At 60.4% G+C, this 27793-nt stretch overlaps 10 protein-coding genes across 11 annotated transcripts; 2 read left to right on the plus strand and 8 right to left on the minus strand.

Moving 5' to 3' along the window:
• Positions 1 to 990: 990 nt before the first annotated feature.
• JDV02_002536 (uncharacterized protein) lies at positions 991 to 2103 on the minus strand. The gene has a single exon (XM_047983570.1). The coding sequence runs from the start codon at positions 1819 to 1821 to the stop codon at positions 997 to 999; it is 825 nt and encodes a 274-aa protein (XP_047839542.1). The 5' UTR covers positions 1822 to 2103; the 3' UTR covers positions 991 to 996.
• Positions 2104 to 2887: 784 nt separating this feature from the next.
• Positions 2888 to 3925, plus strand: JDV02_002537 (uncharacterized protein). The gene has a single exon (XM_047983571.1). It carries the CDS (start codon positions 2963 to 2965, stop codon positions 3755 to 3757), a length of 795 nt encoding a protein of 264 aa, XP_047839543.1. The 5' UTR covers positions 2888 to 2962; the 3' UTR covers positions 3758 to 3925.
• JDV02_002538 (uncharacterized protein) lies at positions 3852 to 5616 on the minus strand. Its single transcript, XM_047983572.1, has 2 exons — positions 5183 to 5616; positions 3852 to 5122 (listed from the first exon to the last, which is right to left on the minus strand). Exons 1-2 carry the CDS (start codon positions 5548 to 5550, stop codon positions 3973 to 3975), a joined length of 1518 nt encoding a protein of 505 aa, XP_047839544.1. The 5' UTR covers positions 5551 to 5616; the 3' UTR covers positions 3852 to 3972.
• A 196-nt stretch (positions 5617 to 5812) lies between these two features.
• JDV02_002539 (uncharacterized protein) lies at positions 5813 to 7567 on the minus strand. The gene is made up of 2 exons (XM_047983573.1): positions 7359 to 7567; positions 5813 to 7228 (listed from the first exon to the last, which is right to left on the minus strand). The coding sequence occupies exons 1-2, from the start codon at positions 7479 to 7481 to the stop codon at positions 5951 to 5953; spliced, it is 1401 nt and encodes a 466-aa protein (XP_047839545.1). The 5' UTR covers positions 7482 to 7567; the 3' UTR covers positions 5813 to 5950.
• A 935-nt stretch (positions 7568 to 8502) lies between these two features.
• Positions 8503 to 10138, minus strand: JDV02_002540 (5'-nucleotidase; the record flags this gene model as incomplete). Its single annotated transcript, XM_047983574.1, has 3 exons — positions 8503 to 8540; positions 8840 to 9721; positions 9808 to 10138. The coding sequence occupies 3 exons, from the start codon at positions 10136 to 10138 to the stop codon at positions 8503 to 8505; spliced, it is 1251 nt and encodes a 416-aa protein (XP_047839546.1).
• Positions 10139 to 11081: 943 nt separating this feature from the next.
• On the minus strand, positions 11082 to 13414 carry JDV02_002541 (uncharacterized protein). Its single transcript, XM_047983575.1, has 5 exons — positions 13186 to 13414; positions 12472 to 13107; positions 12223 to 12420; positions 11907 to 12172; positions 11082 to 11830 (listed from the first exon to the last, which is right to left on the minus strand). Exons 1-5 carry the CDS (start codon positions 13407 to 13409, stop codon positions 11112 to 11114), a joined length of 2043 nt encoding a protein of 680 aa, XP_047839547.1. The 5' UTR covers positions 13410 to 13414; the 3' UTR covers positions 11082 to 11111.
• Positions 13415 to 14052: 638 nt separating this feature from the next.
• On the minus strand, positions 14053 to 14551 carry JDV02_002542 (uncharacterized protein; the record flags this gene model as incomplete). The annotated part of the gene is made up of 2 exons (XM_047983576.1): positions 14053 to 14263; positions 14367 to 14551. 2 exons carry the CDS (start codon positions 14549 to 14551, stop codon positions 14053 to 14055), a joined length of 396 nt encoding a protein of 131 aa, XP_047839548.1.
• A 1015-nt stretch (positions 14552 to 15566) lies between these two features.
• Positions 15567 to 17537, minus strand: RDH1 (Protochlorophyllide reductase). 2 transcript variants are annotated; one of them, XM_047983577.1, is made up of 4 exons: positions 17249 to 17537; positions 16772 to 17184; positions 15957 to 16716; positions 15567 to 15869 (listed from the first exon to the last, which is right to left on the minus strand). In XM_047983577.1, the coding sequence occupies exons 2-4, from the start codon at positions 16859 to 16861 to the stop codon at positions 15736 to 15738; spliced, it is 984 nt and encodes a 327-aa protein (XP_047839549.1). In that variant the 5' UTR covers positions 16862 to 17184; positions 17249 to 17537; the 3' UTR covers positions 15567 to 15735. The 2 variants fall into 2 exon arrangements, with proteins under 2 accessions (XP_047839549.1, XP_047839550.1); XM_047983578.1 differs by having other exon boundaries at positions 15569 to 16716.
• Positions 17538 to 17676: 139 nt separating this feature from the next.
• JDV02_002544 (uncharacterized protein) lies at positions 17677 to 20212 on the plus strand. Its single transcript, XM_047983579.1, has 3 exons — positions 17677 to 19547; positions 19623 to 19734; positions 19814 to 20212. The coding sequence occupies exons 1-3, from the start codon at positions 17951 to 17953 to the stop codon at positions 19947 to 19949; spliced, it is 1845 nt and encodes a 614-aa protein (XP_047839551.1). The 5' UTR covers positions 17677 to 17950; the 3' UTR covers positions 19950 to 20212.
• JDV02_002545 (uncharacterized protein) lies at positions 19997 to 25878 on the minus strand. The gene has a single exon (XM_047983580.1). The coding sequence runs from the start codon at positions 24615 to 24617 to the stop codon at positions 20355 to 20357; it is 4263 nt and encodes a 1420-aa protein (XP_047839552.1). The 5' UTR covers positions 24618 to 25878; the 3' UTR covers positions 19997 to 20354.
• Positions 25879 to 27793: the final 1915 nt, after the last annotated feature.

The following is a 27793-nucleotide window of genomic DNA, read 5'->3' on the forward strand; positions in this document are numbered from 1 at the left end:
GGCCACCCTGGGCGATCGGCGCCATGGGCGGGACGCATCAGAGCGGATCTGAGTGCCGTTGTCTGTGTGTGTGTGTGTGTGTGTGTTTGTGTGTGTCTGGGGTCGAGGCTAGTAACTTGGTAGGCGAGGAGGTGAGGCGGGCGTCTCCGAAGCCCCCTCTGTTCGGTTCCCTTTTGGGTCTCGATTCAGCTGCGGGCGAAACTTCCAGCCTGCTCTGGCCGAGTTTAAAACTCACTTGGCGGCGGCGCCAGCTGATAAGCAAGCGTCCCCTCCCGGCTTGTTCGGCACATGGGCGACTTGGAGCTGGAGTGAGTACAAACTGCGTAGCGTCGGATGCCTTTTTTGGGATGCAACGTGCATGGGACAAGCTGCTTCCCCATGCTCGGATGAATGGTAGTCGATACGCGAACCCCTCATGCCGGGACGAAGCATGAATGCCCACCACGTATCAACGCCACGACAATGTTTACAACACAAAGGTTGCGACCGTCGTCTTTTTGAAAGCAGCCCGCCAGCCTACAGCGTACACCGGATCGAAGACGTATGGAGGCAGGCTCACCGCTCGGCTGCTCGGCCGGTGACAGCTTGGGCTTTCCTCTTGGCCTAACACAAGATGTTGGCCGGGATCATCCAGTCTTCAGTCGCCCTGAGGCATTTTAATAAAAGATGATGGCACCCTCACTCTTCAGACGAAGGAGCAGCACTAGACGAAACGCTACTTTCACCTGCCGCTTACGATCTGTACTACCCAACCACCCCGCGGTCAGCTATCGCGCCGGCTTCCACGTCGCAACGTTTGGGGCTCTTTACGAACATTGAGCTGAGCTTCTTGAGCAGGTGGGTGACTTTATCAGACGTGGAAGAAGAAGAGAGAAAAAACATGCAAACAGCTCGACGAGTCTCGCATTGTTTCTGTCAATTCCATCGCGGCGCCGAGCAGCAACATTCTTTATTTCTTTACCCCCCCGCCCTGGCCATCAGCCCCCCCGTCCAGCCCTACTGCCGCCCTGCAAACTCCCTGGCCTCGTCCCAGGTCATCAGATTCACGTAGATCCATCGCAGAATCTCCCCGGCGACGTCGCCCCTGCAGCGAAACGAGTCCCACTCGGGCTCCACCTGGACGAACAGCGCACCGTCGGCTTCGTAGTCGGCGTCGATGGCGGCGAAGCGCGCCGCGTCGACGCCGTGCTCCTCCGCGTACGCCGCGTGCCCGTCGGCGATGCGCTCGATGTCGTCTCCGGCCTCCGCGCGCGCCGCCTTGTAGAAGCGCGGCAGCTCGTCCGGGTCGCCCTCCTCGTCGGGCTCGTCCGCGCCCACGTCCTGGACGCCCTTGTTCATGGCCCGCAGCGCGGCGTCGAAGTTCCCCCGTCGATCGTCCTTGGGGAGCGCGTCGTACAGCGCGAACCACTCGACGGGCGTCGCGTCCGTCTTCTCGTCGGGCACGTCCTGCCGCAGCGTGTACCAGTCCTCGTTGGCGATGCTCAGCGAGCTGATGGAGTTGTTGGCGTCCGAGGGCGGCAGCCGCACGCCGTCGTCGAAGCCGTGGTACTCGTCCAGGGACACGAGCAGGGCGCCGCGCTCCTCCAGGTCGTCCGAGTCGAACACCAGGAGCAGCTTGGCGTTGACGTCGTCGTCGTGATTGCCCGCGCGGTGATGCCGGATGACGGCCTGCGTCGGGTGTCCCGCGAGCGTCTCGACCTTGAAGTTGTCCGCGTCCTCTTCGTCGTCGTCGCAGAGCGCGCTGATGACGGTCGCCTCGTCCAGCTCCGGCGCCGTGATGTACACCTTGTAGGCGAGGCCCTGTCCCTCGTCGTCTGACATTTTCACTCTCTCGTCCTCTTTTTTCTCTTTTCCTGTTTGGTTTCTGCTTTTCCACAGCTCAGTCGAGTGTGATCTTGTCACTTTGCTCCGTAGCCGAGTCTTGTGCGAGTTGAAAGAGGCAAGACGAAAAGAGACCGGGGGAGGAGAGTCGCAGGCGTGGAAGTGAAGCGCAGCTGTGACGACAATGACGTGGGATGCAACTCCCCTCAGTCCGCCCAACAGGTACACAAGACTGGAGCAATGCACCACCACCGACCGCAGCGTAGTGCAGGTGCGAGATATGCACGCAGTGAGCCCATTTGCGCGACTCTCTGTGTCAGCAGTGCAGATCCCAACACCGTCTGTGCCACACAGCTGAACCGCAAAAATCTACTCAACCGTCGCCGCATGTAAGCCGTGATGGATCGATCGTCGCCCTTTCTCCATATATTGATGACGGGACTATGCCATTTTTTCATATTCTTGCACTGCCGACTCTGGGCTATGTCTGCCGCGGGTTCCTGAAATACTCGGAGCTGAAGCTGAAATGCCTCGTCCGGGCCGTCGCCAACTAAAAACCACAGCCGCACTCCAGTTAATCCTTCCGCCGCCCCCAAGCCCACGAACGAGCATCATGAACGAGCAAAGGCCGACCAACTCCGACATAGTCGCTGGATATCACCAAAACAGACGTCGTTTACGCTCATGCACGTCCCGTAAGCCGCTACTCGGCAAAGGGCCGAGGGTCGTGCCATCGTGAGCGTTCCACAATCTCACGCAGAGTCACATCGCCATGCTGAGAGAGCATCACCGCATAACGCCCAGGGGTCACAGCAGGATGTAAGCCAATAATGGCTTTTGTGTGTGTACAAGTGCTCGTGGTTTACCGGGAGCACCACAGACGTAGATGATCAACAGAAACTAAGTGTCCCGTGATATCCGTCGTGTAAGCGACATACAGCCTTGAATCCATTCAGGAGATGGCACTGCAGTCTGGTGCACGCGGTTGAGGCCGGTCAGATCCGGACGTTCATGTCCGCCCTTTTTACGTATATAAGAGAGGAAATGGAGCCTCGCTTCAGAGACATCTCTATCAAAGCAAACCGCTTCACATTATCTCCTGACTTCAACTGCAAGCTCTTCACACGACGTCGCCATCATCATGTCTTACAAGACCGTGCTCTTTGCCGCCGCCGCATGGCTGGCCACGACGCCCCAGGTCACGGCAACGCCCCCCGACGTCACCTTCCTCTGCAACAGGATGCCCGAGGTGTGCACCAACATGTGCTGGGCCGTCCGCTGCGGCAGCCCGACCTTCTCGCAGACGCTCAACTGGGACAGCCCCAACGACGACACGGCCAAGAAGCGCCGCCTCTCGGCCGGCTGCCAAAAGGGCAACAAGTGCAACAAGGGCCGCAAGGGGCCCGGGCACCGCGGCGGCAAGTTCACGTCGTGCGACGAGTACCCCTTCGCCTCGACCAGCGACAGCAAGTTCCCCAACGGCCACCAGGTCTCGCGCTGCGTGCCGCCCGTCGAGAACTCGCGCCAGGGCAAGGCCCTGCAGACCGTCTACGGCCGCTGGCGCAAGAAGGGCCTCAAGAGCCACAGCCTGCAGATCGCCTTTGGCAACCCGGGCTCCCGCGGCGTCAAGTACTGCGGCAACCAAAAGTGCAAAAACGACGGCTTCCAGGTCCAGGACAAGTCCATCAAGAAGCGCGACGAGGAGCCCCTCTTCAAGTTTTACAAGACGGGCTCCGGCATGGTCCTCGGGTCCCTGACCAAGATCGACACGCCCTCCAACTTTACCCGCGAGGTCGACGACCAGGAGCAGGTCGCTCCTCACTTTGAGGCCTGGAAGGAGGACGTCGAGGGCGAGGATGTGCACGTCATTTCGGACACGGTGCTCGAGGAGATGCCCTTTGAGGAGGCCATGAAGCACTTTGAGGGTGACGCCTAGTTATTGACAACCCACCCAAAACCTGACAGGGTACTACTATGCATGTGGATATGCCTGATATGTACAGCCAGTGTAATGCCGCCTCATTAGATCATGCATCCTGTCTATTCCTAAAGGCTCTGCCTAGTCTAGCTTGCTGTTCATCTATATATATAGACTCATCTAACCTTTGACTGTCGGCATGTCTTGTAATTAGTTTGCCTGCCGTTTGTGACTTACTTTGGATTTTTCCGGTCAAACCAGATGAGCTCGTCAAGCTCTGGCTCCAGATGCAGCCCCATCCTGATTGCCCGGCCGTCCTCCAGCTTGAACTCCGCCTTGAGCGGGTCGGCGCCTCCCTCAAACATGTCACTCAGGTGGGCAATGTACTTGTTCTGGCCGGCCCAATGCTCAAACGTCAACGTAAAGCCCATCGACCGGTCTGTGGCATCTACAAACAGCTTGCCGTCCCTCTCCTGTAGCGTCATGCCGTGGTAGCCCGCGTTCCAGTACTCTCCCGTGTACGCGCTCAGGGGCAACTCCTGCGGCTCCGGCCGCTCCAGGCCGGGACAGAGCTCCTCTCGAACCTCTGCCTCCAGGCCCGTGGTGTCGTTGACTCTCTCCTGGAGGCATGACTCGAGTTCGGCCCAGTCGAGTCGCTCCGCTCGGGGCACCTTGAGCAGCTCGTCGACCAGCTCGTACATGAGGATGGACGCAATGGCCCCGGCCCCGCGCGCGTTGCCGAATATGACGGCGCCAAACTTGAACCCGGGCAGGAAAAAGTGCGTGGACCCGAAGCCGGGCACCGATCCGTCGTGCGACACAATCATGTGCCCGCGATACGAGTGCACCTCCCAGCCGGTCGCGTACAGCGTGGGAGACGTCAAGGGGCGCATGTTTTCGTAATCCGGGTTCGAGATGACCCGGGCCCTGATCAGCCCGTCGTAAATGTCCATTGTGATGGGCCGCTCGCGGTTCATCATGGCCTTGACCCATTTGATGTAGTCGTTGGCGCTCGTCATGATGGACCCGGCGCCCTGCGCCTCCGGACAGTGCCAGCAGCCAAACTCGTCGTACTTTTTGGCCTCGTTTCTCCAGACGTGGCCGGTGGCGAGCCGGTCGCCGAGCCCCTTTGCCTGCGCCCGCCTGACGCCGAGGTTGGACGAGTCCATGCCGAGCGGGCGAAAGAAGCGCGTCTCCAAGAAGTCGTCAAAGTTGACGCCCGCTTCCTTTTCGACCAGGTACGTGGCAGCCGTGTACATCATGTTGCAGTATTCGTACTGCGAGCGGACTGGGCTGCCGACGGGCAGGTTGCGCAGGTTCCGCGTCACGGACCTCGCGTCGTCGGGGCACGACGACTCCGAGTTCATGTACGACGAGTCGTGGCTGAACCTTTATCAGCATTGCATTGTCTCATCAAGGGATGATTATCTGGGGCGGGCTCACGCGGCCATTCCCGTGCGGTGGCTCAAGACGTCCTCGACGGTCACCGTCTCGGTGTAGCCCTCACCGGGCATCACGAAGTCGTCGGGCAACAACTTGGACATGACGGCATCGTATTGTACATCCGGGTGCTTCTCGTCGTCTGCGATCAACAGCGCGACCGACGCCGCCGTGAGCGATTTCGAGGAAGAGGCAATGTCAAACAGCGTGTCGGCGGTGCACGCCTCGCGCGGATGCAGCCGCGCAGCACCCCAGCCCTTGGAGGCGGTCGTCTCATTCTGCACGACGGCCACCGCCAGTCCAGGGACATGGAGTTTCTCCATGAGCCCTTCGACCCGAGCCGAGAAGTCTGCAGAACGGAACGACTCCATGTTGACGACGCGCGCTGGGACTCGAATACGTAACGATTGAACGAGCACAAGCAATGAATGGAGGGGAAAGCGCGCGACGGCATTCCAAAGCAAAAGTGAAGCGTCTGGTATGGCTCAACGCACCTTTATATACACCAAGCGCGGCACCAACGACGTTGGCGTCATCCATTGCGGCTGTGCATGCATCTGCCGGGACGACTCACTCACTCGGCCGCGATGTGGGCTCTTGCCTAAATAGGAAATTGACGCAGTGGTTTATATCGGCCTGTAAAACGTTGCTCGTCGCTCTCTTGGTATGGTCTTACTAAGACTAATATACAAAATAGACCGAATTAATGCAAGGACTTCAGTCTGCTTACATGTACATGATTCGAGTCTATACAGTTTTGTGCTTTGTACTTCATAATGCTCCAATCTCGCTATCGCAAACACCAGACGGACGCTCGGAAACCTCATGCAAATCCTTCATTAGACGTTTCCAGACATGTCCCGCATCGCCTTTGCCCTTGGTGAGCTTCCTTTGGTCCAGCCACGTACAAACTGCCCTGTAGTCTCTTGTCGCCCGCTGCCGGGACCACCAGAGGCCCTCGAAGCGACACATGAGCCCGAGCCAGAACCCGACCAGCCAGAGCGCGCGGTCGTCCCTGCGCATGAGCAGCGTGCGGAACCCCCCGTGCGTCTTTCCCATGAACATGAGGTAGAGGAAGGCGTTGTGGAGAACCGGCTCGACGTTGCGGAGGTTGGCCAGGACGGTAGCCGGCACGCGGTATGCCTCGACGGACTCGCAGTCAGAGATGTCAGACACCCCCTGCAGGCCGAACGCGTCAACCCAGTGGCTCGGTACGTCGCTCAGCAGCTGCCTGAGCCTGCGGATGCGCACGCTGGACCGCTCGACGCCGAGAAACACAGACCCGAGGTAGTCTGCAATCTGCGGCTGATACGGCGCCATGGCCATGAGGAGCGGTCGGAGGCCGGCCTGCAGGGCAAGCCAGCCCAGCCGGTCCTCGCGCGTGCTGAAGACCCAGGACGACGCAGGGTGGTCCGGGCTGTTGACGTCGTCGTCGTCGTCGTCGTCGTCGTCGTCGTCGTCGTCTTCATGTTCGGCCGCCGCCGCTGCCGCCACCTCGGCGCTCGGCAACGCAAACGCGGCCATGTTGAGGAGCGTGGCCGTGACGAGGAGCGTGTTGACGCCCGTGAGGCCCAGCCGCTCGCGGGGCGTGTCGAGCGCGCCGCGGTAGGACCGCAAGGCGAGGTAGAGCTGCAGGTTCTCGGCGACTTGGTGCTCGCGAGCCGCCGGCGCGACCGTCCGCAGGTGGCAGGCGGCGACGGCCAGGATGGTGGTGCGGACCAGGGGGTTGTCGGACCTGAAGAGCTCCATGATTTCGCCCTGGTAAGGCATCGGGAATATCTCATGCCAGTGCCTCTGGGCGTGCTGCAGGACGCGCACGGCCGGCGCGCCATGATGGCCTGTGGCAGCCGTGGTGCCGGGCAAGGGACGCTCCATGGTACATGTAGCAGTGACGGGCGCATGTGGTGTTGACGGGCGGGGGCTCCATGTCGTTGCACTGCATACAAGTGACGACGATGACGCGGTCACGGACCTTGTCGTCTGCGGCTCGTAGGCGCATCGTCTGCCGTTGCGTCGGCATCTACGACACAGCGGCGTCTCCTCGTCGCACTGCACCAGACCCGTTATTTCAGCGCATCAAAGTCATGCATGCATGCATGGGGCGGATCGGACGGCATCTTGGTGTCTGGTTGATGATGTGTCTGGCGCCATGACGACTCTCTCTCTCTCTCTCTCTCACCTTGACCTTTTTGAGCTTGCAGGGCCGGCACCCCGACCTGGACCTGTTGGCAACAAACCGGCGGTTTCTCAGGCCGCGCGTCTTTGGGTCGAAGTCGCTAGCCGAAAGGGTACGAAAGTCCATGTTCGGCTCCGGGCGGCATATGATATTCGCGGCGCTGGACTGGACTTGGATGGATGCGGCGATGACATGGGGGCGGGCATCATGCACGATGGAAAAAGGGCACGGGCAGCCGAGCCGTACAGCAGTCTGCTGGCATGGTCTTATTTAGCTTTGTAACCAGTAGCCATCGCATGACGCACGCACTCCCCCCCCCCCGACGATCCCGGGGGTGGAGACTGTGATCCAGTCGATTGTGGTCGATGGAAGCGCCACCGCGAATTTCGGAGTTTACGCCGCGATGATTATTTATTGATGGGTCCAGCCGCGCCCGACGAATAAAGTCGTCTAGTAAGTGAGGCGACGTGCTCGACCACGACTGGAGCAGTAGACGGATAATTATAGGAGAGTCAAAAGCGGGAATGCAGCTTGAAAAAAGACAAGAAAACGTCTCGTTACCCAACATATGTTTTCTAATGCTACAAACACTGTTAGAGTCGCGGGGTACGAAGTACACGTACGTCTCGCGCCAGGCCTCAGCTTACATTTGATCATGCACGCGCACAAAGCTACATCATTGCGTCTCTACAGGCATCTCTATACAATGCAGTACCACGGTGGAAGCGAGTTGAGGCGTTGGCGAGTCGGGATCTAGACGAAAAGCGTCAGCAAACTCAGGCTTCAAATGCCGGGGTAAATCATTGAGGCCATCCATGTCGCCTTGGTTCGAAACATGAAACACAAAAGACTCTAATCACACGGTCGCAGAAACATTTTCAAGCTTGAAACTCATTACTAGTCGGTTCCTACATTCGTCGACGGCACGCCAATGTAGCCCTACTTCCTTTTCTTCAATTGCCTTTTTGCTTTGCTTTTGCTTCATCCCCAGACTCAAGTCATTGATTGCCCGCGTGCCGTGTTATTCAAGTTCGGTACTAGGCAGCCAACTTGGTACCGCAAATGCAATACATTGATCCAAGGCCATGCATGACAGACTGACATCGTATGTAAACGCCAACATCAAATCCATCCATCCATCCATCCATCAGCGGCAGCCGCCTCGCAAATCGTCCTCGACGTGTTCTTGTCGGTTAGTCCATAACCCCTCGGCCGATTCCATGTCTTGTCCTTGACTGCCCTCTCTCCTCCGGACCGACCAGCTAAGTAGTCTTCCCTCATAGCATCATGCATCACCATCCTCTTCTTTGCTTTTCCTCTCTGCAGGGTTCAGTCCGCGATCCCCCCCCCTCGAAACGTGACATAGTAAGCCCTTTGTTCGTTCGTTCCCGGCTGAACAACCCCCCCACCCCCCCTTTTTTTTTCCCCTTGATCAGGGGCTGGGGTCTAGGGTTTGAACAGTGTACTGAGACGGTTGCGCGTACGAGTTCCCCAATTCGACGCCCGCGCACTGCTGTTAGTAGTAGCCGCCTGGGGCGCACCGCTAGTGCGCGGACGCGTGGGGGCCGGCTTCTCGGGCGGGCAGCTCATTATGTCCTTGAGCCTTTCCAACAAGTCTTCTTCTGCACCATGCCTCGTCTTTTTGTCGGAATGCTTGAGTGTGACAAAGCTTATGGTAGCAAAGCAGCCGGGGAGCCCGTGAATGACTTTCTCCAGAGGCCGCATCGTCGTACCGCACCAGTCGATGTCCTTATCAGCTTCCTTTGGCGGTTTGTCGACGCGCGTCATGATGAACTTGACGTCAGATGGCTTGCTACAGGAGGCCTTGTCGTACTTGGGGTAGTTGACGTTGAGCCATGGACCCCGCGGGATCGTGTCCCATTTCTTCCCGCTCCTGGCCTTCTTCTTCTTGCTCGTCTCCATCAGCCTGTGCGTGATCATGGCAGACAGCTCGGCCCACAGACGCGTGCTCTCCGGCACAGGCTCCCTGTTCCATGGCAAACGCAAGGTGGTGTTCATCGAGAAGACAATGGCCGGTGTATCGCCCCAAAAGACACATTCGTGCGCTCCGCGGCAAACGGGCGTGACGAATCGGTCGGTGGCCGTGGGGCCCAGAATGCTCCCCACGTTGGGCCCGAAGACGACCACGTCCGGCCACATGCCCCTCCGTTTGCCCTCAGGCCACGCCCAATAGTCCTTTGAGAGAACGTAAAACGCCCGGTCCAGTGAATCCCTGGCCCCCCCATTTATCCACGCGAGGTGCGGGCTGGTCGAGTTGTAGCCATGTTCAAGGCCCGTGTCAGCCGGGCAGCTGTTGTAGTGGCACGGTTTGGTCCTGGGCCGCACTTTGTTATTGTCCTTGTCCCCTACATGTAGTAAGATTGATCAGCAGTGCAGCGGGTGATAAACCAAGTTATGAACCTTGTGTGAGGGGAAAGCGTTTTCATCTTACATCTGGAAACCCTAGACACGTCCTCAGCAGGGGCGCCCAGGAACGGATCGTGCCCCCGGGCCCGCAGCTCGTCATTGAGGAGTCGGATGCTCAACTCGGCCCAGCCGTCAGCGTTGGATTGCAGGATGTAAGTCTTTTCCGGGTCCTTGGGTGGCGGCTTTTCTTTGCCCTTGTTCTTGGCTTCCTGTCGCTGTTTCTTCTCCTCGTCCCTTTTCTTGGACCTCTCCTCTCTCCCTCTCTTCGTCTCTTCTGGTCGCGGCCAGGCCCCGATGACGGCGGCAGCCAACTCGAGATGGCAAAGCGCCACGACGGCCAGGAAGAGGAACTTCATGATGAGCTGCAACTGCACAGAGGGCAGGGTTGGAGAAATTCGACTGTGACTGAAGGCACGAGCAGGTTGAACACTGAAGCCCAGGCAACTGCGCCCAGTGGCGACGGCACCCCGTCTTAAATCCTTTTCGCGCAACTTCTCGCTCCCTCTCTCCCTCTCCCTCTCCCTCTCTTAGCCGACCTCGTCTCAAGATAGCTGCCATTATTTGCAATTACGTACCGGCTTGCACTTGGCCTTTGCTGAGGACTCGACTTGACTCGACTCCAGTCGAACCGTATCAGCAACACGCGCCACTTCAGTGTTCCCAGGAGGGCCCTCTCATGCAATGCATGGTCAGTACACAGCAATGCATGGTAGCCTGCGGGACGTCCGCTCGCATTATTACGTAGTCAGAAGAAAGGATGTGCCACCGCGATTACAAAAGGCTTCGCCCAACCGTACGTTTGCCTGATATAGGGGAAAACAAAACAGAGGGAGCGCCCGCGCGGGCTTCAGCAAGCACAGAGCGCTTCTTCTTCTCCTCCGAGACGAGACGTGCACGTTTGCCGCTGCCGTCGCGTCTACAGCCCGTCTCGGTTTTTTTGCGTTACAGGATGGCTTACACACACACACACACACGGCAGAGTTTTCCGTTGATCAAGGCGCAAATCTCTCGGCCCCTGCGTTGGGGCCGGCCCCGAAGGAAGAGAGGTGAGCGGAATAATGCAGCCTTGCGTGGGCCCCCCCTAACGTTGATATCGTGTGGCCCTGTTGGACCGTATTGTGCCGGGTGTCATGTTGCCTGGAGACTGTGACAATGGACGTATTGCAAGTCGGTGCGTGGTTGATCTTTACAGAGAAAAATCACCTCTCCGTGCTCAATTCTTAATCTCTCAAGAGTTTTTTTTTTTTTTTTTGGTTGGTTGGTTGGTTAGGTTTCAATACAGTTGGTGTTGACAAACGGCCTCACTTCATGTTCATCTACTCTCTGCCTTCAAGCCGCCCCAAACGGCATATCCATCGCGCCCTCAAACTGCGCCCCCCACGACGCACCCAAAATGTCGGAGAGCCAGGACTCGTTTTCCAGATTCATCAGAATGTCCTCCCAACCCACAACGCTCTCCCCAACAACGCGGCCACCAGCCTCGTCCTCCCTCCTCTCGTCGCCAGCACTACTGTTACTACTGCTACATGTTGGGGCGGCGGCGCCCTGCTCTGACGCGTGCGGGCCCATCTCTGCCACGAACAGCGACTTGATGGCCCTGAGCAGGTACGTGGTCTTGAAGAAGAGGCCCGCCCGCGGCCCGCTCGCCGCCGCGCCTGCGACCATGCCAACCGCCGCAGGAACGCCGTCGATGGTCTCGCACGCTCGGTCCAGAATCTTCAGCACGTCGGCGCGCCGGCGGCACTCTTGCGGGTCCCATCCTGGCGGCGCGTCGACGGTGTTGTTGAGTCGAAACACGACGACGAGCGCGTGCGTGAACTGGGCAAAGACGTCGACGTTGATGCCTGTCCAGTCGGCGGCCGGCATGTGCATCAAGGTGTCCAGCCATCTCTCGGCGCTCCCGAGCAGCAGCTCTAGGTCCTCGAGCATGCGAAACTGCGAAAGGCTGTCTGCAGGTCCCTCCATATCCCCCCCTCGTGCATGTGGCTTGGCGATGAGTGCATCTCGGACCGTGAGCTCGGCGTGGCTCAGGTACAACTGCACTGCCCCTGAACGTGGACGGACGTGGGAACTCTCTCTTGTCAGCGAAACACACAGCCCTTCGACCTTTGTCCAATCACTCACTCTCCGACTGCATCACCTGAGACAAGCCCTGCCGAATTCCTTGCAGTTGATGCAGCAAGACGTTGGCCAATACCGTCGTCATGTTGCCCTCCGTGCCATCGTCATGGCTTGCGCAAGTCAACTTGTTCGTAATGAGTTGACACTCAATTTGGGTCGTCAGGCTCACGTCCAAGGGCGCCTCGGCATCGTCACGGAGCATCCTCAGACAAGTCTCCAGATATCGTGTCCACCGAAGCGGCTCCGTCTTCCTGTATGCCGTCCAGGTGCTGAATGAGGTCAGATCTGGACGACATCGGTGGCTCGGTGAGAAACCTACGAAGATGTAAGATGGAATACCGCCAACATTGTTCGTCGCTCCTCCATGGTGCGAGCCCGTGCTGTTGAATTCTCGCGGGCCGTTGCGCGTTTCGTCTGCGGCATGGCATCTTTGTGAATGTTGAGCTCCATGGCGAGCGCCACCGCGAGCTGCGAGAGCATCGTCATGAACGGCTTGTCCTGCTTGAAGTAGTGAGACCTGACACGGTAAGTGCCTGGATTCTCAAGGCGATTCATTCGGTCCACATACCAAGAGGCAAAGCAGATGATGCCAAGCAGCAGATCCAAGTCGGCGAAGTGCTCGGCTACAACCCTCTGAGATATCACATGCCAAATGGTTTCCTCCATGGCGAACTGCCGCGAGACGTCTTTGCTGCTGAGAGCCATAACGACGAGCCACAAAAACGGCCTGACACGACCGAGCTCCGCCGCAGTCGTTGTACGAGGAATATGGACGAATGGAAACATGGGCAGAAAGGAGCGGCGAAAGTCGTCGAGGCTTGCTTCCGCTATTCTTGGCGACAGTCGGTGCACCGCGACGTCCTCGGCGACTGGCGAGTAGGCCACATCAGGCTCACGCGGACGTGACAGATGGACCACACTGGACGCAGTGTTTATGGTGACTTCCGGCTCCCTAGTCGGTGACGAGATGACTGCGGCGGCAGCAGATTCGCTCGCCGTCGGGGGTGAGCCGCCGTCGTCGGCTGACATGGACGGAGGAGTATGCCGGCCTTGCTTGTGCGCAGACTGCGAGCGCAACAGAGAGACAATGTCATCGAGCTTCTCCTCGAGCCGGGACGGCGGCGATGGCAGCTGGGACCCGGCCTTGCGCTTCCTTTTCCGCACGGCGACTGCCGGCTCGCACTGCTTTCCCAGGCGCTGACATCTAGAGTGTACGGGTTCGTCACTACTCCTCACGCTCCAGAATCGATGTGTTTCAACGAGCTGTGAGATTATAACTTACCTCTCGCACGTCTGGCCTCCCTCCTGGTAGAAGAAGCACTTGCACTTGGCGCGCGCACAGCCTGCGCATGCCCGCCCATACGGGGCTGGGATCAAGCCTCCCGAGTCTGCGGCAAGCCTCGCTGGAGTTTGCGACATGACATTCACACACGTACACAGACACACACTTCTCTGCAGAAAGAGGCCACTCACTCTGCGACTTGGTTTTGCCTCTCGGCGGTGCATGTGCCAGCAGCCAGATCGCGGGGGTGAAGGCATGCTGACGCTCGCAAGTATTGACCAGGCGCGCGTGCCGGGTTTCGACGCAAAGCCGCGGGGTTTCGGCGTGGCGCTTACACCGAGGTATGCCGTTGCCCGCATGCATGTCCATGCACGAATAGTGTTATGAAAGCGCGAATCAACACTTGGCGTCTATGATGCTCCGAGGGCACGCACGTTTCAGGCATGTCCAGCCTTGGGCGCATGCTGTGACCCCAGCCCCTGGCCGGTTCTATGCGAGAACGCACCACGCATCCACTAGGACAGGATTTTGTACGTGGCTTCAGAACATGAGGTGCATGTCCATGCGCTCTTGTGTAACGCGAGATGCATTTCATTTCCATGTGCCTATGTGCCGCGAGAGATACATGTCTGTGTTCAATGTTATGTTGCAGCCCCCACGTCACAGTTCCCTTGACGATCCTCGACATCCTGCCCCAAGACTCGCTCGTCGGTCGGGTCGGGTCAAGACGGCGTATCCGGTCCGTGCAATCCCCCAAGCGCTCAGAGCAATCTGCTGGTTCTTCTGTGCGGCATAGCCGAGCAGCTCGGCGCCGTTAGGTATCAGCCACATCCCACATGAGAGCGGCCAGGCCCCTTACTCGACGCCCTACAGGCAGGTGCAAGTGGTCGCGGCAGGCGTCGTCGTGGTCATGGGCGCCGTGGCGATGACGGTTACGGTTGTCGGCGACATGTCAAAGCACTGACACGCGGACCAGTACTCGGCCACGTCGCTGCACATGTTGGCCCATGTGGGAACGGTGCCCGTCACGGCGGGCGTGGCCGTCACGTCGCGATTGTACGTGATCACCGTGGAGGCGCTACGACTGACGGTCAGCCCGGAGACATGTGTGAATGCAGGGGGACGGGGATTGATCGAATGTTTCAGCATCAAGATCCGAGAGAGAGTGTGTGAAAACGTACGGAGGGGTGACGGTGGTGGTCGTGTCCAGGAACGACGAGCACGTGGCCCGACGAGCCCTGACGGGCAGCTCGGGGTTATTGACCCCCGCAACCTGACGGCCGCAGTTGTTGTTGCAGATGTCGGCCGAGGCCAGGCCCGAGAGGCTCAAGGCCGCGGCGACGGCGGTGACGAGAGTTGCCTTCATCGCGAGGGGGATGTATGGAAGTGCTCGACGAGGAGGAGTCTTCTAGAGGGTAAGGAAACAAACAAACAAAATCTCGTCTTGTCAGAGACTGCGAGACGCGAGTGGGTTGCCTAGAAGAGTTTCGCGCTGTTCAAGTTGGGGAGTGAGTCCGTTGCAGAAGAAAAGAGCATCAATATCTACGTGATTTCTTCGCCGTCTTATAGTGGCTGTTGTGCGGCGACGTTGCCCCGACAAAGCGTCAATCCACCAGACGTCAAGTCTTCACGTGTCGTGACACGACTCTATTCACGGTGCTCACTATCGATTCTCATGTTGTGTTCACGTTGGTGTGGCGTTCGAGAATGTCGCGCGCGCGCTGGCGCGTTACACAGCTGCTGACTTGCAAAGCAGCTCGGCAATAGTATGACAAGGTGGGTATGTATGGATTGGTGATGACAAGATGAGCTGAGCCAGCCCGTTTCGGCACCGCCGAGTCCGCTTCATGTTCTGGCGATTTCACCTCGGCCTCTCACGCGCGAACAACCCCCCCCCCCCCTTTTTCCCCGCGGGGCTGTTGTATATGGAAGGGGATGATGATGATGACTATTGAGTGGCACGACGTAGACGAAGCTGCCGGATCAGGCTTTGTATATTACACGTAGAGTGCCAAGTTCGGCTTTGCGACAACGGACAGCCACGAACAATGGATGGCAACCCTTCATGTAGAAAGTGCGTATGTACATGACGGAGCACAAAATATTAGAAATCGTGTGCCACCAGATCTGTGCGACAGTCCCAGCGCAAGCGAGATGGTCCATCCATGTCTACTGGGCGCGCTGCAGGGTCTTCGGAGAAATCAATACATGGCGTTTGCATCACAAGACTCGTGCTGTCTGTGACTTGACAAGCGGTGACATCAGAGACACTGCTCCTCGGTCTCTGTGTCAACCGTGGCACGCCAGTCTTTACTACGTACATGTAGTCGTCAAGTTGCACATCGGATAGCGCATATTTCAAAGCCAGAGAATCTTCAATGTTGAAAGCTTCAAACCCCAACGCAACCGAAATATGACATAACGCCATTCTATAGCTGAAAACTTTACAATGTTGCAGCCGGCAACACGAAGCAATGGGCAACACAACGCCATGTCACCACCTCCCAAAGATAAAGCACCAATGAGAATCAAAAAGAATCGCCAACATTGTCAGACGTAAGCCTCGACCTGCTCCTCACACCACTGCCAAAAGTCCCGGGCAGCTCCGCTGCCGCCTTCAGACTTTGTCTTGGCCGCATCGAGCATGTCCTTGGACACTTTCCACAACTGGCCCCAGGGAGCGACTGCGCCAGGTCAGTTTTTCACATCTTCTTCAAGTTCTTGCCGGAGCCGAGGCGGGAACATGGAGGGGCGAGGCAACATGAACTCACTGTAGCTTCCAGACTTGTCCGCCGTCACCTCGGGCGAGAAGCCCGCGAAGAGGCTGGTGTACGCGCCGTAGATGGGCGGATACAGCAGCGTGCGGCGCAGCAACCACGTCGTGAGGCTGCCCTGGGTGCGCCAAAACTCCGAGTCGAGCGCGCCGGGGTTCAGCGACACGGACAGCACGCCGTCGGCCCTGTGGCGGTTCGCGTACTCGGCGGCATGCAAGTAGTTGCCCAGCTTGCTGAGGCTGTACTGATCCAGCTGGCCGAGCGATCCGATCCGGGACAGGCTCTCCATGAAGTCTGCCAGGTTGACACCCTCTGCGGCCGAGGATGAGACCCAGACGACGCGCACGCTGTTCTTGTCCGCGGAGGTGGCGGCGGCGGCGAGGAGGCGCGGCGTGAGCAGCTTCGTCAGGGCAAAAGGGCCGATGCAGTTGACGCCCAGCTGCAGCTCGTGGCCCTGCGCCGTCGTCGCGCCCCTTTCCGGGTAGCCGACGCCCGCATTGTTGAACAAGAGGTGGAGAACCCGCTCCCTACGCGAGAAGGCGTCCGCGGCGGCCCGGACGCTCGCCAGGTCGGACAGGTCGAGGGGGATGAAGTGCAGCTCGCCGCGCGAGTCGGGGGCGTCGGCGCGGACGCTGTCCATGGCCGCCCGGGTCTTGTCCTCGGAGCGCGCCATCATGTAGACGGTGGCGTTTCTGGAGTAGACGATGCGGGCCACCTCCTTGCCGAGGCCGGTGTTGGACCCGGTGACGACGATGATCTGCAGATGTGGTGAGCTTGGTTTGGAGGATGCCTTTCATATTGAGGCAGCGTACCTTGCCCTGTAAGTCTGGGACGTCTTGGTCTGTAAACTTGGGTTTCCCTGGGCAAAAGAATTGCTGGAGTACGCTGATTGTACCGGGCATCTTGAACTAGGATGAGCTCTGGTGTGGGGAGAATTTGTCTATAAATCTAAGATCTTCCAAGGCGGATCCGAGTGAGTTGCTAGAATACTCTTAAGCGTTGATGTGTTGTGTTGAATGTTTCTCTGACTGTATCAACACAAAAAGAATGGAGCGGCCGCTCATCTTTATAGCTGCTCAAGATGCATCTTGGGATGTTGCTGGCATCTGCGAATGCACCGGACTTGATGCTGAACCCGCGGGATCTGGATGTGACGCATTGCGGAGGGTTGTTGGAGCGGTCTCTAAACCCGCGGGTTTCGGCTGCAGTGGAGGAGGAGTTGGCTCTACAGCCGCCCGTATTTAGCCTGACAGCCGCGTTCGCCGCGTGCAATAATTAACATCACATACTGGATGCTCTCATTTGATCAAAGCGGCTACGCTTTCACTTCATAACCTGGTGTCTTGCGTCCTCGAACCCCCCCTCGGCGAGATGAGTATGTTACGGTAGTTAGGCGACGCTCTTATTCGGAGCGCATATGCTGGGGTGCCCTTGGAAATTCCCACGTGCGACTCAAATGCGGATCCGCAAGCCCTTGCCGTCCCGCTCGGAACTAACAAACGTTGTCCGATACCAACGGCCGGCCGGCCGGGCTTCGCCGGACACAGACGGCGCAGAGCGTAGGTAGAGTGTGGGCGGAAGACCAAGAAGGGCATGAGGATTCGGACGGCGGCGGGACGACTGGAGCACACCATCCCAAGTGGGCATTGCGATAAGCCAGGCCTGCCAGCCGGTAAGTTATAACTTAGTATTTACTTTGAGAAAAAAAAAAGTTGAGCAAAAAAAAAAGTTTCTCAACGGCGGCCACGAGTGAGCCGACTACTTGTCTCGCCTCACAGGCACAGACAGATAGAGTCCATCACTCACTATCTTGCGGGAGTCGGCTGCATGTCTCACCCGTGAGACGTCGTCTTCTCTCAAACTCGTCTGACTGAGTTTTTTGTGCGACGGCAAAACTCGCCATCAATCTGCACCACAGCAGAAGACAGACGGTGATCAGTTAGGCTTCATCGCCCAACGTCCCGTCCCAGCAGCCCACCCACCAACCAGCCATGGGCCTTGGGCTGGGTTTCTTTTCCCGCCGCGGCAGGGACAGAAACGGCAACGACGATGATGACGACAAGGCCGCGCCGCGTGTCATCGGGGACGCCATGTCTGCGCCGAGTAGCAGCCGCAACAACCCCAAGGGCATTACCGGCGGTGTCTCGTCCGCGGCCGCAGACACGCTCACGCCAGACCTGGAGCGACAGCAGCGGCAGCAGACGATGCAAGGCGGCCATCATCACCATCACGATGACGATGAGGAGGCAGAGACTCGATCCGGCCCGCCCATGGATCCCTCTGGCAGCAGCGGCGGTGGCGGCGACAACACCATCGCCAACGCCGACCTCGTCACCACGGCCGAGGACCGCGACCTCAAGCGCGGCCTGCACGAGCGGCACCTCTCCATGCTCGGCATCGCGGGCGCCATCGGCACCGGCCTCTTCCTCGGGCTCGGCGGCGCCGTGCAGACGGGCGGCCCGCTCGGCGCCTTCCTCGGCTACGCCACCGTCGGCGTCGTCGTCTGCGCCGTGCAGTTCGCCCTCGGCGAGGCGGCCGCCCTGCTCCCCGTGACGGGCGCCTTCGTGCGCCACGCCGAGTTCCTCGTCGACCCGGCCTGGGGCTTCGCCGTGGGATGGAACCTCGTCTACGGGAACCTGCTGAGCATCCCCTCCGAGATCACCGCCATATGCGTGCTCTTCGAGTTCTGGCACACGGGCGTCAGCCCCGCCGTCTTCATCGTCTGCTTCATCGTCCTCACCGTCGCCGTCGGCGTCGCCTTTGTGCGCGTCTTTGGCGAGGTCGAGTTCTTCTTCGCCCTCCTCAAGGTCCTGCTCGTCGTCTTCCTCATCGTCCTCGGCCTCGTCATCGACCTCGGCGGCGTCCCCGGCACCCCCGCCGTCTACTTCCGCTACTGGCGCGACCCGGGCCCCTTTGTCGAGTACATCGCGCCGGGCAACTGGGGCAAGTTCCTCGGCTACTGGGGCGTCATGACCAGCGCCGTCTTCTCCTTCGCCGGCGTCGAGTCCATCGCCATGGCCGGCGCCGAGACGCGCAACCCCCGCAAGGCCATCCCCGCCGCCTGCAAGAACGTCTTCATCCGCATCGTCCTCTTCTACATGCTCGCCATCCTCGTCGTCGGCATGCTCGTCCCCAGCGACGACCCCCGCCTCGACGGCTCCAGCGGCGACGCCGCCCAGAGCCCCTTCGTCATCGCCGCCTCCGCCGCCGGCCTGCCCGCCGTCCCCTCCGTCGTCAACGCCGTCGTCATCACCTCGGCCTGGAGCTCCTCCAACCAGGCCCTGCTCGCCGGCACCCGCGTCCTCTATGGCCTCGCCCTCAAGCGCCAGGCCCCCCGCGTCTTCCTCCGCACCACCTCCTGGGGCGTCCCCTGGGCCTGCGTCGCCCTCTACACCGCCTTCATGTTCCTCAGCTTCATGAGCCTCTCCAGCGGCGCCCTCGCCGCCTTTTGGTGGCTCGTCGACCTGACCGCCGCCGGCGTCCTCGTCTCCTGGATCTCCATCCTGCTCAACCACATCCGCCTGCGCCTCGCCTTCAAGCGCCAGGACATTCCCCTCACGATGCTGCCCTGGTACAATTCGTGGACCCGTGCGTGTCCCCCTCCATCCCTTCCCATCCATGTTCGTCCGCGTTCCGGCCAAGCTGCTGACCGCGCCGCCCCAGTCTACACCTCGTACTTTGCCATTGTCATGTGCATCCTCATCCTCCTCACCTCCGGGTTCAAGGTCTTTACCAAGGGCAACTGGGACGCCAGCAGCTTCGTCTCTGCATATCTGTATGCAACCCCAACCCCAACCCCAACCCCCCCCCGGCTCGTGTGTGTGCCGAGACGCGCGGGCGCTGACTCGCACCAGTGACATCCCCCTCGTCATCAGCGCCTACCTGATCTGGAAGTTCTACAAGGGCACCAAGATCGTAAACCTCTCCGAGATACCCCTCCATCGCGCCCTCGAGCAGGCCGAGCAAAAGTACTCTGTGCTGCATTCATAGCCTTGCTTCACGTAGACGAGCGGTACTGGATTTTCATAGCGTTCTTTTTTTTTAACCTTCACGTAGAGGGGAGTACAAGACATTGCCCTGCCGGCCGAACCAACCGCACTCGGTGCTGGGATTCATAGCGTTGCTTCACGTAGAACAGACCAACGAGAAGTGCTTTAAGCTTGTATATTTCGGTGCACCGACTTCTATGTATCCCCTTGTGCCACCCGATAGCGTCAGGCAGCCCGCCGTGTTATTAAAAAAATATTGTTGCCTGTTGAATGCCAAGTGATCCGTCGTCCAGCGCCTCGCCATGCTTGGGCCAAATAACTGCGCACGCTACTCAAAACAAGTTCCTATTGCGTTCTCGCCCCTGCCCAGACAGAGAAAAGGTGGTTACAATGCTGCAAGTCTTGCTCACGGGTGGACGCTGCGGCGCCACTGCTCCACGCGGTCCACGGACCCCGAGCTCGTGGGCATCGGCATCTGCATGGGCATCTGCATCCCCGTGCCCATCATGTTGCCGCCGTAGACGCTCATGCCGGCGTTGCCGTTGTATAAGCCGCCCATGGCGTGCATGTTGCTGTAGGAGCCCATGCCGTTGGCGTTCCCATACGGGCCTGCGGCGTGGAGGTTGTTGAAAGAGCCCATGGCGTTGAGGTTGCCGTAGCTACCCATGGCGCTCAGGTTGTTGACGGAGCCCATAGCGTTGAGCCCATTGTACGGCGCCATGGCATTCATGCCGCCCATGGCGTTGTAAACCGGCTGCTGCACCGGCCCGCCGAGCATGCTGCCGCTGTTGACCACCACGCTGGACCGGTTCCGAGAGCCGAAACCGTGCTGGGCGACGCCAGGCACCTTGAGCGACTGGCTCGAGCGCGCCCCGCGAAGCCCGATGCCACCGCTGCCGTCGTTGTAGGCGCCGCCCCGGAAGCCGCCGGACCGGTCAAACGTAGGCACGTTGAGCGTCTGGGGCATCTGCTCCCGCATGGCAGCCATCTTGGCGTCACGCAACCGGGCGGCGCGCTGCTCCTCCTCGGCGCGCAATTTCTGCTCCTGCAGCTGTGCCTCGTACGCATTCTTGGCCACTAGGAGGCTGGAGCCGCCTGTCCCGTCATTGAACGCTCCGCCTCTGTAGCCCCCGGACCGGTCAACGCCGGGCACATCGAGCGTTTGCGGCATCTGCTTGCGCATGGCGGCCAGCTTGGCGTCGCGCTCCATGGCGCCGCGCGCGTCCTCAGCTCGCTGGGCCTGCTCCTGTGCGTGCACGTCGGGGACCTTCTGCGGGTGGGCCGCGAGGATGTTGGCCAGGCTCAGGCGGTTGCTGGCCTTTGGCTCCGCGTCACCAACAAGGTTGCCGTAGCTCATCTCGCGTTCGCGGGCGTCTTTCTCCGCCTGCAATCGTCGCCGGCGCTGCCCGAGGGTCTCATCCTCGCCACTCGCCGGCGCCGGCGCCGTGGCCCCCTTGCCCTCCGCAGCCTTGTCTTTGGCGTCGTCTAGGTCCCCGAACTGGCTCAGGAGCTCGGTAGAGAAGGTGCTGCTGACGGGGCGCGCCCGCGGGAGCTCGCTGCTGCTGTCCTTCCCTGTCAGGCGCAGTCTCCGCTCTTCGAGCGTCTCACCCTCGACCTCCTCCTCCTCTGGAGCAGGGCTATGGCCCCTGGCCGAGGGAGACCGGTTCTGGGCGCCGCGATTAAAGGCGGGGAACGACATGACGCTCATGCGGTTCGGCAGGAGCACGGTGGGGGGCTCCAGACCCTGGAGGCGCGCGCGGCGGTGGCTGAGCGGCTCGTTGTCTTCGAGTTCGCGGCGCTCCATGAGGCCCATGGGCCGCTCGAGGTCGGCCATGTTCTTGGCGCCTTGCTGCATGGCCGCCAGGACGGCCAGGGGCACGTCCTCGTCGTCGGAGCCGTTCTCGCCAGTGTGGGCGAGGGGATCCTCCCAGGCGAGGTTGACACGCTTCTTGTTGCGCTCTTTGCGCTGTTGCTCTGCGACCGTGTCCATCTCGAGGAGTGTCGCGTGCATGCCGTTGGCGAAGCCGGAACCGAGGTTCTTCTTCCGCTGCTGCTGCTCCTGCTTGCGCAACTGGAGCTCGGCGAGGAGCGTCGTCGGCGGGCCGTGGTACTCTTCTTCGTCCACTTCTTCTTGCTCCGAACCCTCTTCGGCGTTCTCGTCTGCCGCACCGACGCGAATTACATTGTCCGTGCTGTCACCCGCGGTGGACTTGCCGTTGGCGGCCTCTCCAGAGTCTTCTGTCCGGTCGAGGTCGGCCGGGCCGGCCACGGTATGCGGCCGCTTCTTCTCGTCTTCCTTGTGGCTGCTGGTGGCGCGCTTGCCGAGCCACATAAAGGACGAGCGCTTCTTGGGCTCCGGCGCCGGCGGCGCAAGCCCGGTGAGGGTCGCCGTGGACTGACGAGCCTTGTGCTTCTTGGTCTTGCCGTACACCTCGGGTCCCAGCGTGCCCCCGTGGAGGTGATCGGTGAAGGCGTTGACGGGCGCCTTGGCCGAGGCGTCGAGTATGCTGTCGAGCGTGGCCATGGCGGACCCGTCCTTGATCTCGACGTCGACGGCATTGGTCGGGGGCAGGTCGAAGAAGGCGCTCGCCCGAAGCTGCGGGGGCAGCTTGAGCAGCGCAGACATCCGAGACTTGCGCTTCTCGGCGTCGCTGTGAGACACTGGCCGCGCTTGGTCTGCAGCCGCATCAGGCTCAGCCGCCATCTCGTCCGCCCCGCTCTCCGACTTGGCCTCGTGATCGGCAAAGTCAAAGTGCGACAGGTCAAACGAGTTGCGCTGGCCCTCGACAGGATCGGGGAGGAATGAGGCCCGCTCGGGAGCCGCGGGTTTCCTGGTGAGGTTGTTGAGCTCAAAGGTCGAGCCTCTCTTATCGGGCGACGGAGGCAGGGGCGGCTGCGCGCCAAGGTCCATCATGGCGGAGAGGACCTGGGACCTCCGCTGGTTCCGCTGCGTCGCCTTGGGTCGGCTGGACAGCTTTGGGGGCAGGTTGAGCATGGCGGGGACACGGGCCGGGTAGTACAGCATCTGCTGTCCCGTTTCGGGGTCCAGGTACGACTGCGGCCGGACGCGTGGCGGACGCGGGGTCGGGAGCTCCGGCTCCATATCGGGGGGCACGTACAGGTCTTGCTCAACCTCGGGCTCCCAGTGCACGCCGTCGAAGTCGACAAAGGCGTCTTGGCACTGTTGAAAGGTGTTGTTCGAATGGGACGTCGCTGGCCGCTGGTCGTCGTGGTCGCCGTCCTGGCTGACGACTCCGTTGGCAGACTGCTGCCCGGGCTGGCTATGGGGTGCGTTATGATACACGCTGTCTCCCAGCATTTCATGAAAGGCGGCCGTGCTCGGGACATCGTCGTCAATGGGCGGTATCCGCAGCTCGCTCTCGTCAATCTGGTCCTCGATTGGTGGCGCGTTGTCGGCCGCATCCAGGGCCTCACCGGTCAGGGCCACAGGCTCCGACTCTGAAATCTCGGCAAGAGACATCTTGGCAGAGCGGACGCTTCTCACCGACGACTTTCCAGGGCCGTGCCGCGAGAGGATCGTGCCAATATCGATGTCGGGTCGGCCGGTCACCGAGGTCTGCGAGCCCGAGCGGAGGCGGCCCGTCGTGAGGGAGTGGTTGGGTGACATGACAAAGGCGGCGGGCGAGTAGCCGCCCTGGCGAGCGGCGATGTTGGTCGAGACGATGGACGACGAGGTGGAGAGGTGGCGCTTGACGGGGCCGGCGACGGAGGCGGTCTCGGAGCCGCTGTTGTAGAGGGCGTCGTGTGCGGCGTCGGACGAGGCGGCTCGGGCACTGGCCAGATGGGAGGAGCGTCTGCTGTCGCTCCGCTTCAATTCCCCGTGCAATTCTCGGATGGCATCGTCGATGGAGCTCGTCATGGATAGGCGCTCTGCGGTGGCTTCGAGATGGGCGACGCTGCTGCCGACCGAGGCGACGGTGCGGAGCTTGGGGTCGGCGGTTGGCTGCCCAACCGAGACGGGCGTGGAGATGGGCTTGGGGTGGGCGATCTTGGTGTCGGCCCTAACGCTGGCAGTGCGGAGGGGTTGGGCGTCGGAGAGGGGATGCTGTTGATTTTGATAAAGGTGAGGATGAGGGCGATGCTCGCCGTCGCCAGGGGGCGAGTCAACGTTTGTGTTTGTCATCGGGGGGAGGCGGTCCCGAGGCTCAGCGGCTGACGGTGGTGGCTCGTATCCATGGGCCCAGGTGGCGCGTGCACTGGGTCCCGGAGCCGAAATGAGCTGAGCGACGGCCTGCGAGCGTCGAGAATCGTCATCATTCCCGCCGCGACCCCCGGCCACGGCATCAACAACAGGCGAGACAGCGGGCTCGGGCGTCTCTGCGGGCGACATGGTCGCGAAGAGGTCCGCCCCCGGCTTGCGTGCATCGCCGCCGCCGCCGCTGAGGCAGCCGTGAGCGCTGGCGCTGGCGCTGACGCTGATGTCGGTGGTTTTCTCGCCGCTAGACTTCGCTCCGCCCCGCCTCGACGGCGAGTCGAGGAACAGGCTCAGCGGCGTGGCGACTCGGTTGGTGACCGAGCGTATGGGCGGCGAACCGGGGCTCGTGGTCGCGGGCGGCGAGATCTCGAACGTTGCACCGCCGTCGTGCTGCGGTGCCGCTGTCGTGGCGGCGGCGGCGGCGGCTTCGTCAGAGGCCGTTGATGCCGCCATGGCGCTCGACGCCTTTATGGATGGGCTGCCGAGCGCAGGATGAAGGAGAGGCGGGGGTTTAAAAGGGCAGGTGGCCCTTTTTTCCAGTCGACGGCCTGGTATACAGGCAGGGTGGACAACGGATAGTATGGTGCTAAGTGCTACACATGAGCGTCAACGACGACCGTTGCCCTGCCCGACCTGGTAGTGGTGGTAGGCACGAGCTCGCTCGCTGGTAATGACACACGGGCTCCTGTCGAACGATGCCGCGCAGGTCTGGGGGTGGGGTGGTCCAAAAGGTGTATCGATCTGTCTGTGACGCTGCGTGATCAGTAGTCTCGTGACGGCCAGAGACATGAGCAGCGTCGCCGCCGGGGGGTGCGAGCTGGAGCCGGGACTGGCTCATTCCTCGCCAGGCCCGACGAGAAATGAAAGTCGTTGGAGCGCTCGTAGGGCAGGTGTGGCGCGTGCGGCCTAACGAGGGAGGGAACGCTTGGGCAGAAAGTAGAATGTACGTATGTGGAGGAACAGAGCCCGAACGATGCGTCGTCTGTCTGTTGGATCGCAGACAGGACAGGACAAGACAGGAGTTTTCGAGGGTTGGAGGGAAGAATGGGAAAAGGCGAGGCCGGTTCTTTTTTTTTTCTGGCCCGGGCCAGTCCTCTCAAAGGAAGCCGAGTTGGGCCAACGCCAAACACAGCCAAACAATGGGCTTGCTGCTCCCCCGATGCGGATGCGTGCGCCACAGATGGCAGGTCCTGACAGCGAGTCTCTTCCGAAAGAAAACAAACGCAACGGCAAAAACAAGGTCCTGCGATTTGCGTGCACGGGATGCACCTGGGCCTGTCCTTGGGGGGTCGCCTTGATGAGGAGGATCTGGGGGGGGGGGGGGGCGTGTTGTTTGTTGGATCCGAAAGGAAGGGGGTCGTTCCTTGTCGCAGGCTGGAACGCACGGTTGGCAGACCCAGAAATTGACTTTTTTTTGTTTGCGACGACGACTGGCGGGCAGGGGGACGGATGCGGCGCCGGGGTTTGCTGGGCCGCCTGGGTGCGGGATGGCTGCCCCGCGCGTGTGTGTGTGTGTGTGTGTGAGTGTGTGCCTGTGCCTGTGCCTGGCTGTAGCCTGTAGGTGCAGGTGGTGAAGTAGCGCAGCACAGCGCAGCGCGGGTCAGGGGCCGCAGAAGCAACCTATCTGACTGAACCTTACGAGTCGTCAATGTCCGAGTCGAGCGGCAGGGCGCAAGGACGCGTTCTTTTGCGCCGGCCGGACGGACGAGATGAATGAAATAGTAACTCAGTACGAGCAAGAGTCGCAGCCGGGCCCGCGCGGCTCCTTGTGGCTGCGGAGGGGACGAAAGAGGAGAGAGCGAACCCGAGGTCAATCAATGCCTGGATTCTTTCTCTTCCAACCCATCGCGTGCATCGCGCGCATCGCCTTGGCTCTCGGGCGGCGGGCGAGATCGAGAACGGCCTCGTGGGCGGTTCCACCGCGGACACGGCCCCCTGTCGCGCTGGGCTGGGAGGGATGGAGGGATGCGGATGGATGCGGCGCCCCAGCGGGCAGTGGATTCAGTAACTTTAGGTACTTTTTTTGGTGGATGGACGACGGCAGTGGACCGCGCGTGGCAGGCAAGGCAGGGCAGTGGACTCTGGGCATGAGTCTAGGGCAGGATGGACAGGTAGGTAGTTAGCTGGAGCTAAACCTCATCCCTGCGAGGGATTCCATCGGTGGGCCAGCATGAGACGCTGCAACCTTGCCCAAACATAGGTACACTCTGCAGGCGCTGGGAAGGCCCGCTCCGCTGCCCGTCTGTCTATCAACCATGAATCACGACGACGCTTTGTATGTGTCATGTAGGTAGATGCTTTGTACGGGCCAAGGGCCGTCGTCGTCGTCGCCGTCGTCGTCGTCGTTGCAGTCCGGCACTTCCAAAACTGCCGGCCAAGTCTCGGGATGCAACCGCGTCTGTCAGGTTCGTCCTTGTCGTCGCAGCATGCCGTGCTAGATCGATGCCGTGCAGTGCACACACACACTCACTCTCTCTCCCTCTCTAAATTACCTACCTAGGTCGTACAGTACCTGCAAAGTACGACACGGTCGCACCACCGCTCGGCCAAGCTGCCGCCGCCCGACCTCCTGTCAATGTCGAAACCGACTAGGTACGACCCCAAGGTTAGTAGGTAAGGTAGCAAGCGGTGGACAGAAAAAGCGGCACCGCGAAATTCCTCGCCCCCTCTACTATAGACAGAACAGCTATAGAGGATAAGAAAAAGGAAGCTATAATCGTCGTTAAGGGACTTGATTAATATCGTACTAAAATAATGCGATTTTTTATTGCGCTTATCGTTATTTTCAAGGAGGATTTCTGCTACGCTTCGATCGTTTCGCCCGCAAAGTTGCAATTGCGGTGCCTCTTTTTCTTTCCACCGCTTTGGGTAGTAACGCCGGCCCGCGGTCCCCGTCTGCCGTATCTGCCATCCTAGTACCGCGCTCTGTTCGCCATTACGAGACGGCCGACGGGGCGCCTGCTCTGCTGCGAGCAAGATGTCAGCAGACGAGAACGTCGTGATACTGGAGATGCCTGCTAGTAGTAGGGAATTGATGCGTGTCGGCCGCACCAACGGACGGAGCGAATCGCTTCGGTGGGCCGGCCTCCTCCTCCTCCTCCTCCTTCCTCCCCTGAACCACCCTCCACCCACCCGCCGCCCACCCGCCTACCGACCGACCGACCGCCCATGGCATCCATGCCTAGGTACTACTAACCCAGCGGCGGTGCCGTCGATGGAGTGAGTGCCAATCTCAAGCGGGATGCTGTTTTTAGGTTGCACCGCCTCAGGCCGGCGGGCTGCTGCGCCGCTACCCTCCACTGTGCTTCACGAGACCCTCACAGCCTGTCTGTTGGTGCGTCGTAGCACCGCGTGGACGGACAGCTTCCTCGCTCGTACGTAGTACTGTAGGTACCTCGTACAGTGCCATGAGGAAGAACCGATGCACGAGCATTGCTTCCCCTGCTGCGAATGACACCCTCCAAGACTGGCGTCGCGCAGTCGCCCACATCGCGCGGCCCCGTCGCCAATCTCAACCTTCGTGTTCAAAGCTCGTCGTCACCTGCAAAGAAAGTCAATCACGGCGGTCCCGTCCAGCTGGGGAGCACGCAGGCAGCCCAGGGGAGACCGAGACGGGGCCGTTCCCCCGC

Source organism: Purpureocillium takamizusanense, chromosome 2 (genome assembly GCF_022605165.1).
Source record: "Purpureocillium takamizusanense chromosome 2, complete sequence".
Classification (NCBI taxonomy): Eukaryota; Fungi; Ascomycota; class Sordariomycetes; order Hypocreales; family Ophiocordycipitaceae; genus Purpureocillium; species Purpureocillium takamizusanense.

What these genes read in the sequence shown, in the direction of transcription:
- JDV02_002538 (XM_047983572.1), bottom strand. Translation starts at nt 5,550, where the DNA reads ATGGAGTCGTTCCGTTCTGCAGACTTCTCGGCTCGGGTCGAAGGGCTC. An exon ending in CACCGCACGGGAATGGCCGC is followed by an intron (nt 5,123 to 5,182) that starts GTGAGCCCGCCC and finishes ATAAAGGTTCAG; the next exon opens with CCACGACTCGTCGTACATGA.
- JDV02_002544 (XM_047983579.1), top strand. Translation starts at nt 17,951, where the DNA reads ATGGGCCTTGGGCTGGGTTTCTTTTCCCGCCGCGGCAGGGACAGAAAC. An exon ending in CTGGTACAATTCGTGGACCC is followed by an intron (nt 19,548 to 19,622) that starts GTGCGTGTCCCC and finishes GCGCCGCCCCAG; the next exon opens with TCTACACCTCGTACTTTGCC. An exon ending in AGCTTCGTCTCTGCATATCT is followed by an intron (nt 19,735 to 19,813) that starts GTATGCAACCCC and finishes GACTCGCACCAG; the next exon opens with TGACATCCCCCTCGTCATCA.
- RDH1 (XM_047983577.1), bottom strand. Translation starts at nt 16,861, where the DNA reads ATGCCCGGTACAATCAGCGTACTCCAGCAATTCTTTTGCCCAGGGAAA. An exon ending in TCCCAGACTTACAGGGCAAG is followed by an intron (nt 16,717 to 16,771) that starts GTACGCTGCCTC and finishes CCACATCTGCAG; the next exon opens with ATCATCGTCGTCACCGGGTC. An exon ending in GGACAAGTCTGGAAGCTACA is followed by an intron (nt 15,870 to 15,956) that starts GTGAGTTCATGT and finishes GACCTGGCGCAG; the next exon opens with TCGCTCCCTGGGGCCAGTTG.
- JDV02_002537 (XM_047983571.1), top strand. Translation starts at nt 2,963, where the DNA reads ATGTCTTACAAGACCGTGCTCTTTGCCGCCGCCGCATGGCTGGCCACG.
- JDV02_002536 (XM_047983570.1), bottom strand. Translation starts at nt 1,821, where the DNA reads ATGTCAGACGACGAGGGACAGGGCCTCGCCTACAAGGTGTACATCACG.
- JDV02_002539 (XM_047983573.1), bottom strand. Translation starts at nt 7,481, where the DNA reads ATGGACTTTCGTACCCTTTCGGCTAGCGACTTCGACCCAAAGACGCGC. An exon ending in GCAAGCTCAAAAAGGTCAAG is followed by an intron (nt 7,229 to 7,358) that starts GTGAGAGAGAGA and finishes GGTCTGGTGCAG; the next exon opens with TGCGACGAGGAGACGCCGCT.
- JDV02_002545 (XM_047983580.1), bottom strand. Translation starts at nt 24,617, where the DNA reads ATGGCGGCATCAACGGCCTCTGACGAAGCCGCCGCCGCCGCCGCCACG.
- JDV02_002541 (XM_047983575.1), bottom strand. Translation starts at nt 13,409, where the DNA reads ATGCACCGCCGAGAGGCAAAACCAAGTCGCAGAGTGAGTGGCCTCTTT. An exon ending in ATCATCTGCTTTGCCTCTTG is followed by an intron (nt 12,421 to 12,471) that starts GTATGTGGACCG and finishes TTACCGTGTCAG; the next exon opens with GTCTCACTACTTCAAGCAGG. An exon ending in TCAGGTGATGCAGTCGGAGA is followed by an intron (nt 11,831 to 11,906) that starts GTGAGTGATTGG and finishes GTCCACGTTCAG; the next exon opens with GGGCAGTGCAGTTGTACCTG.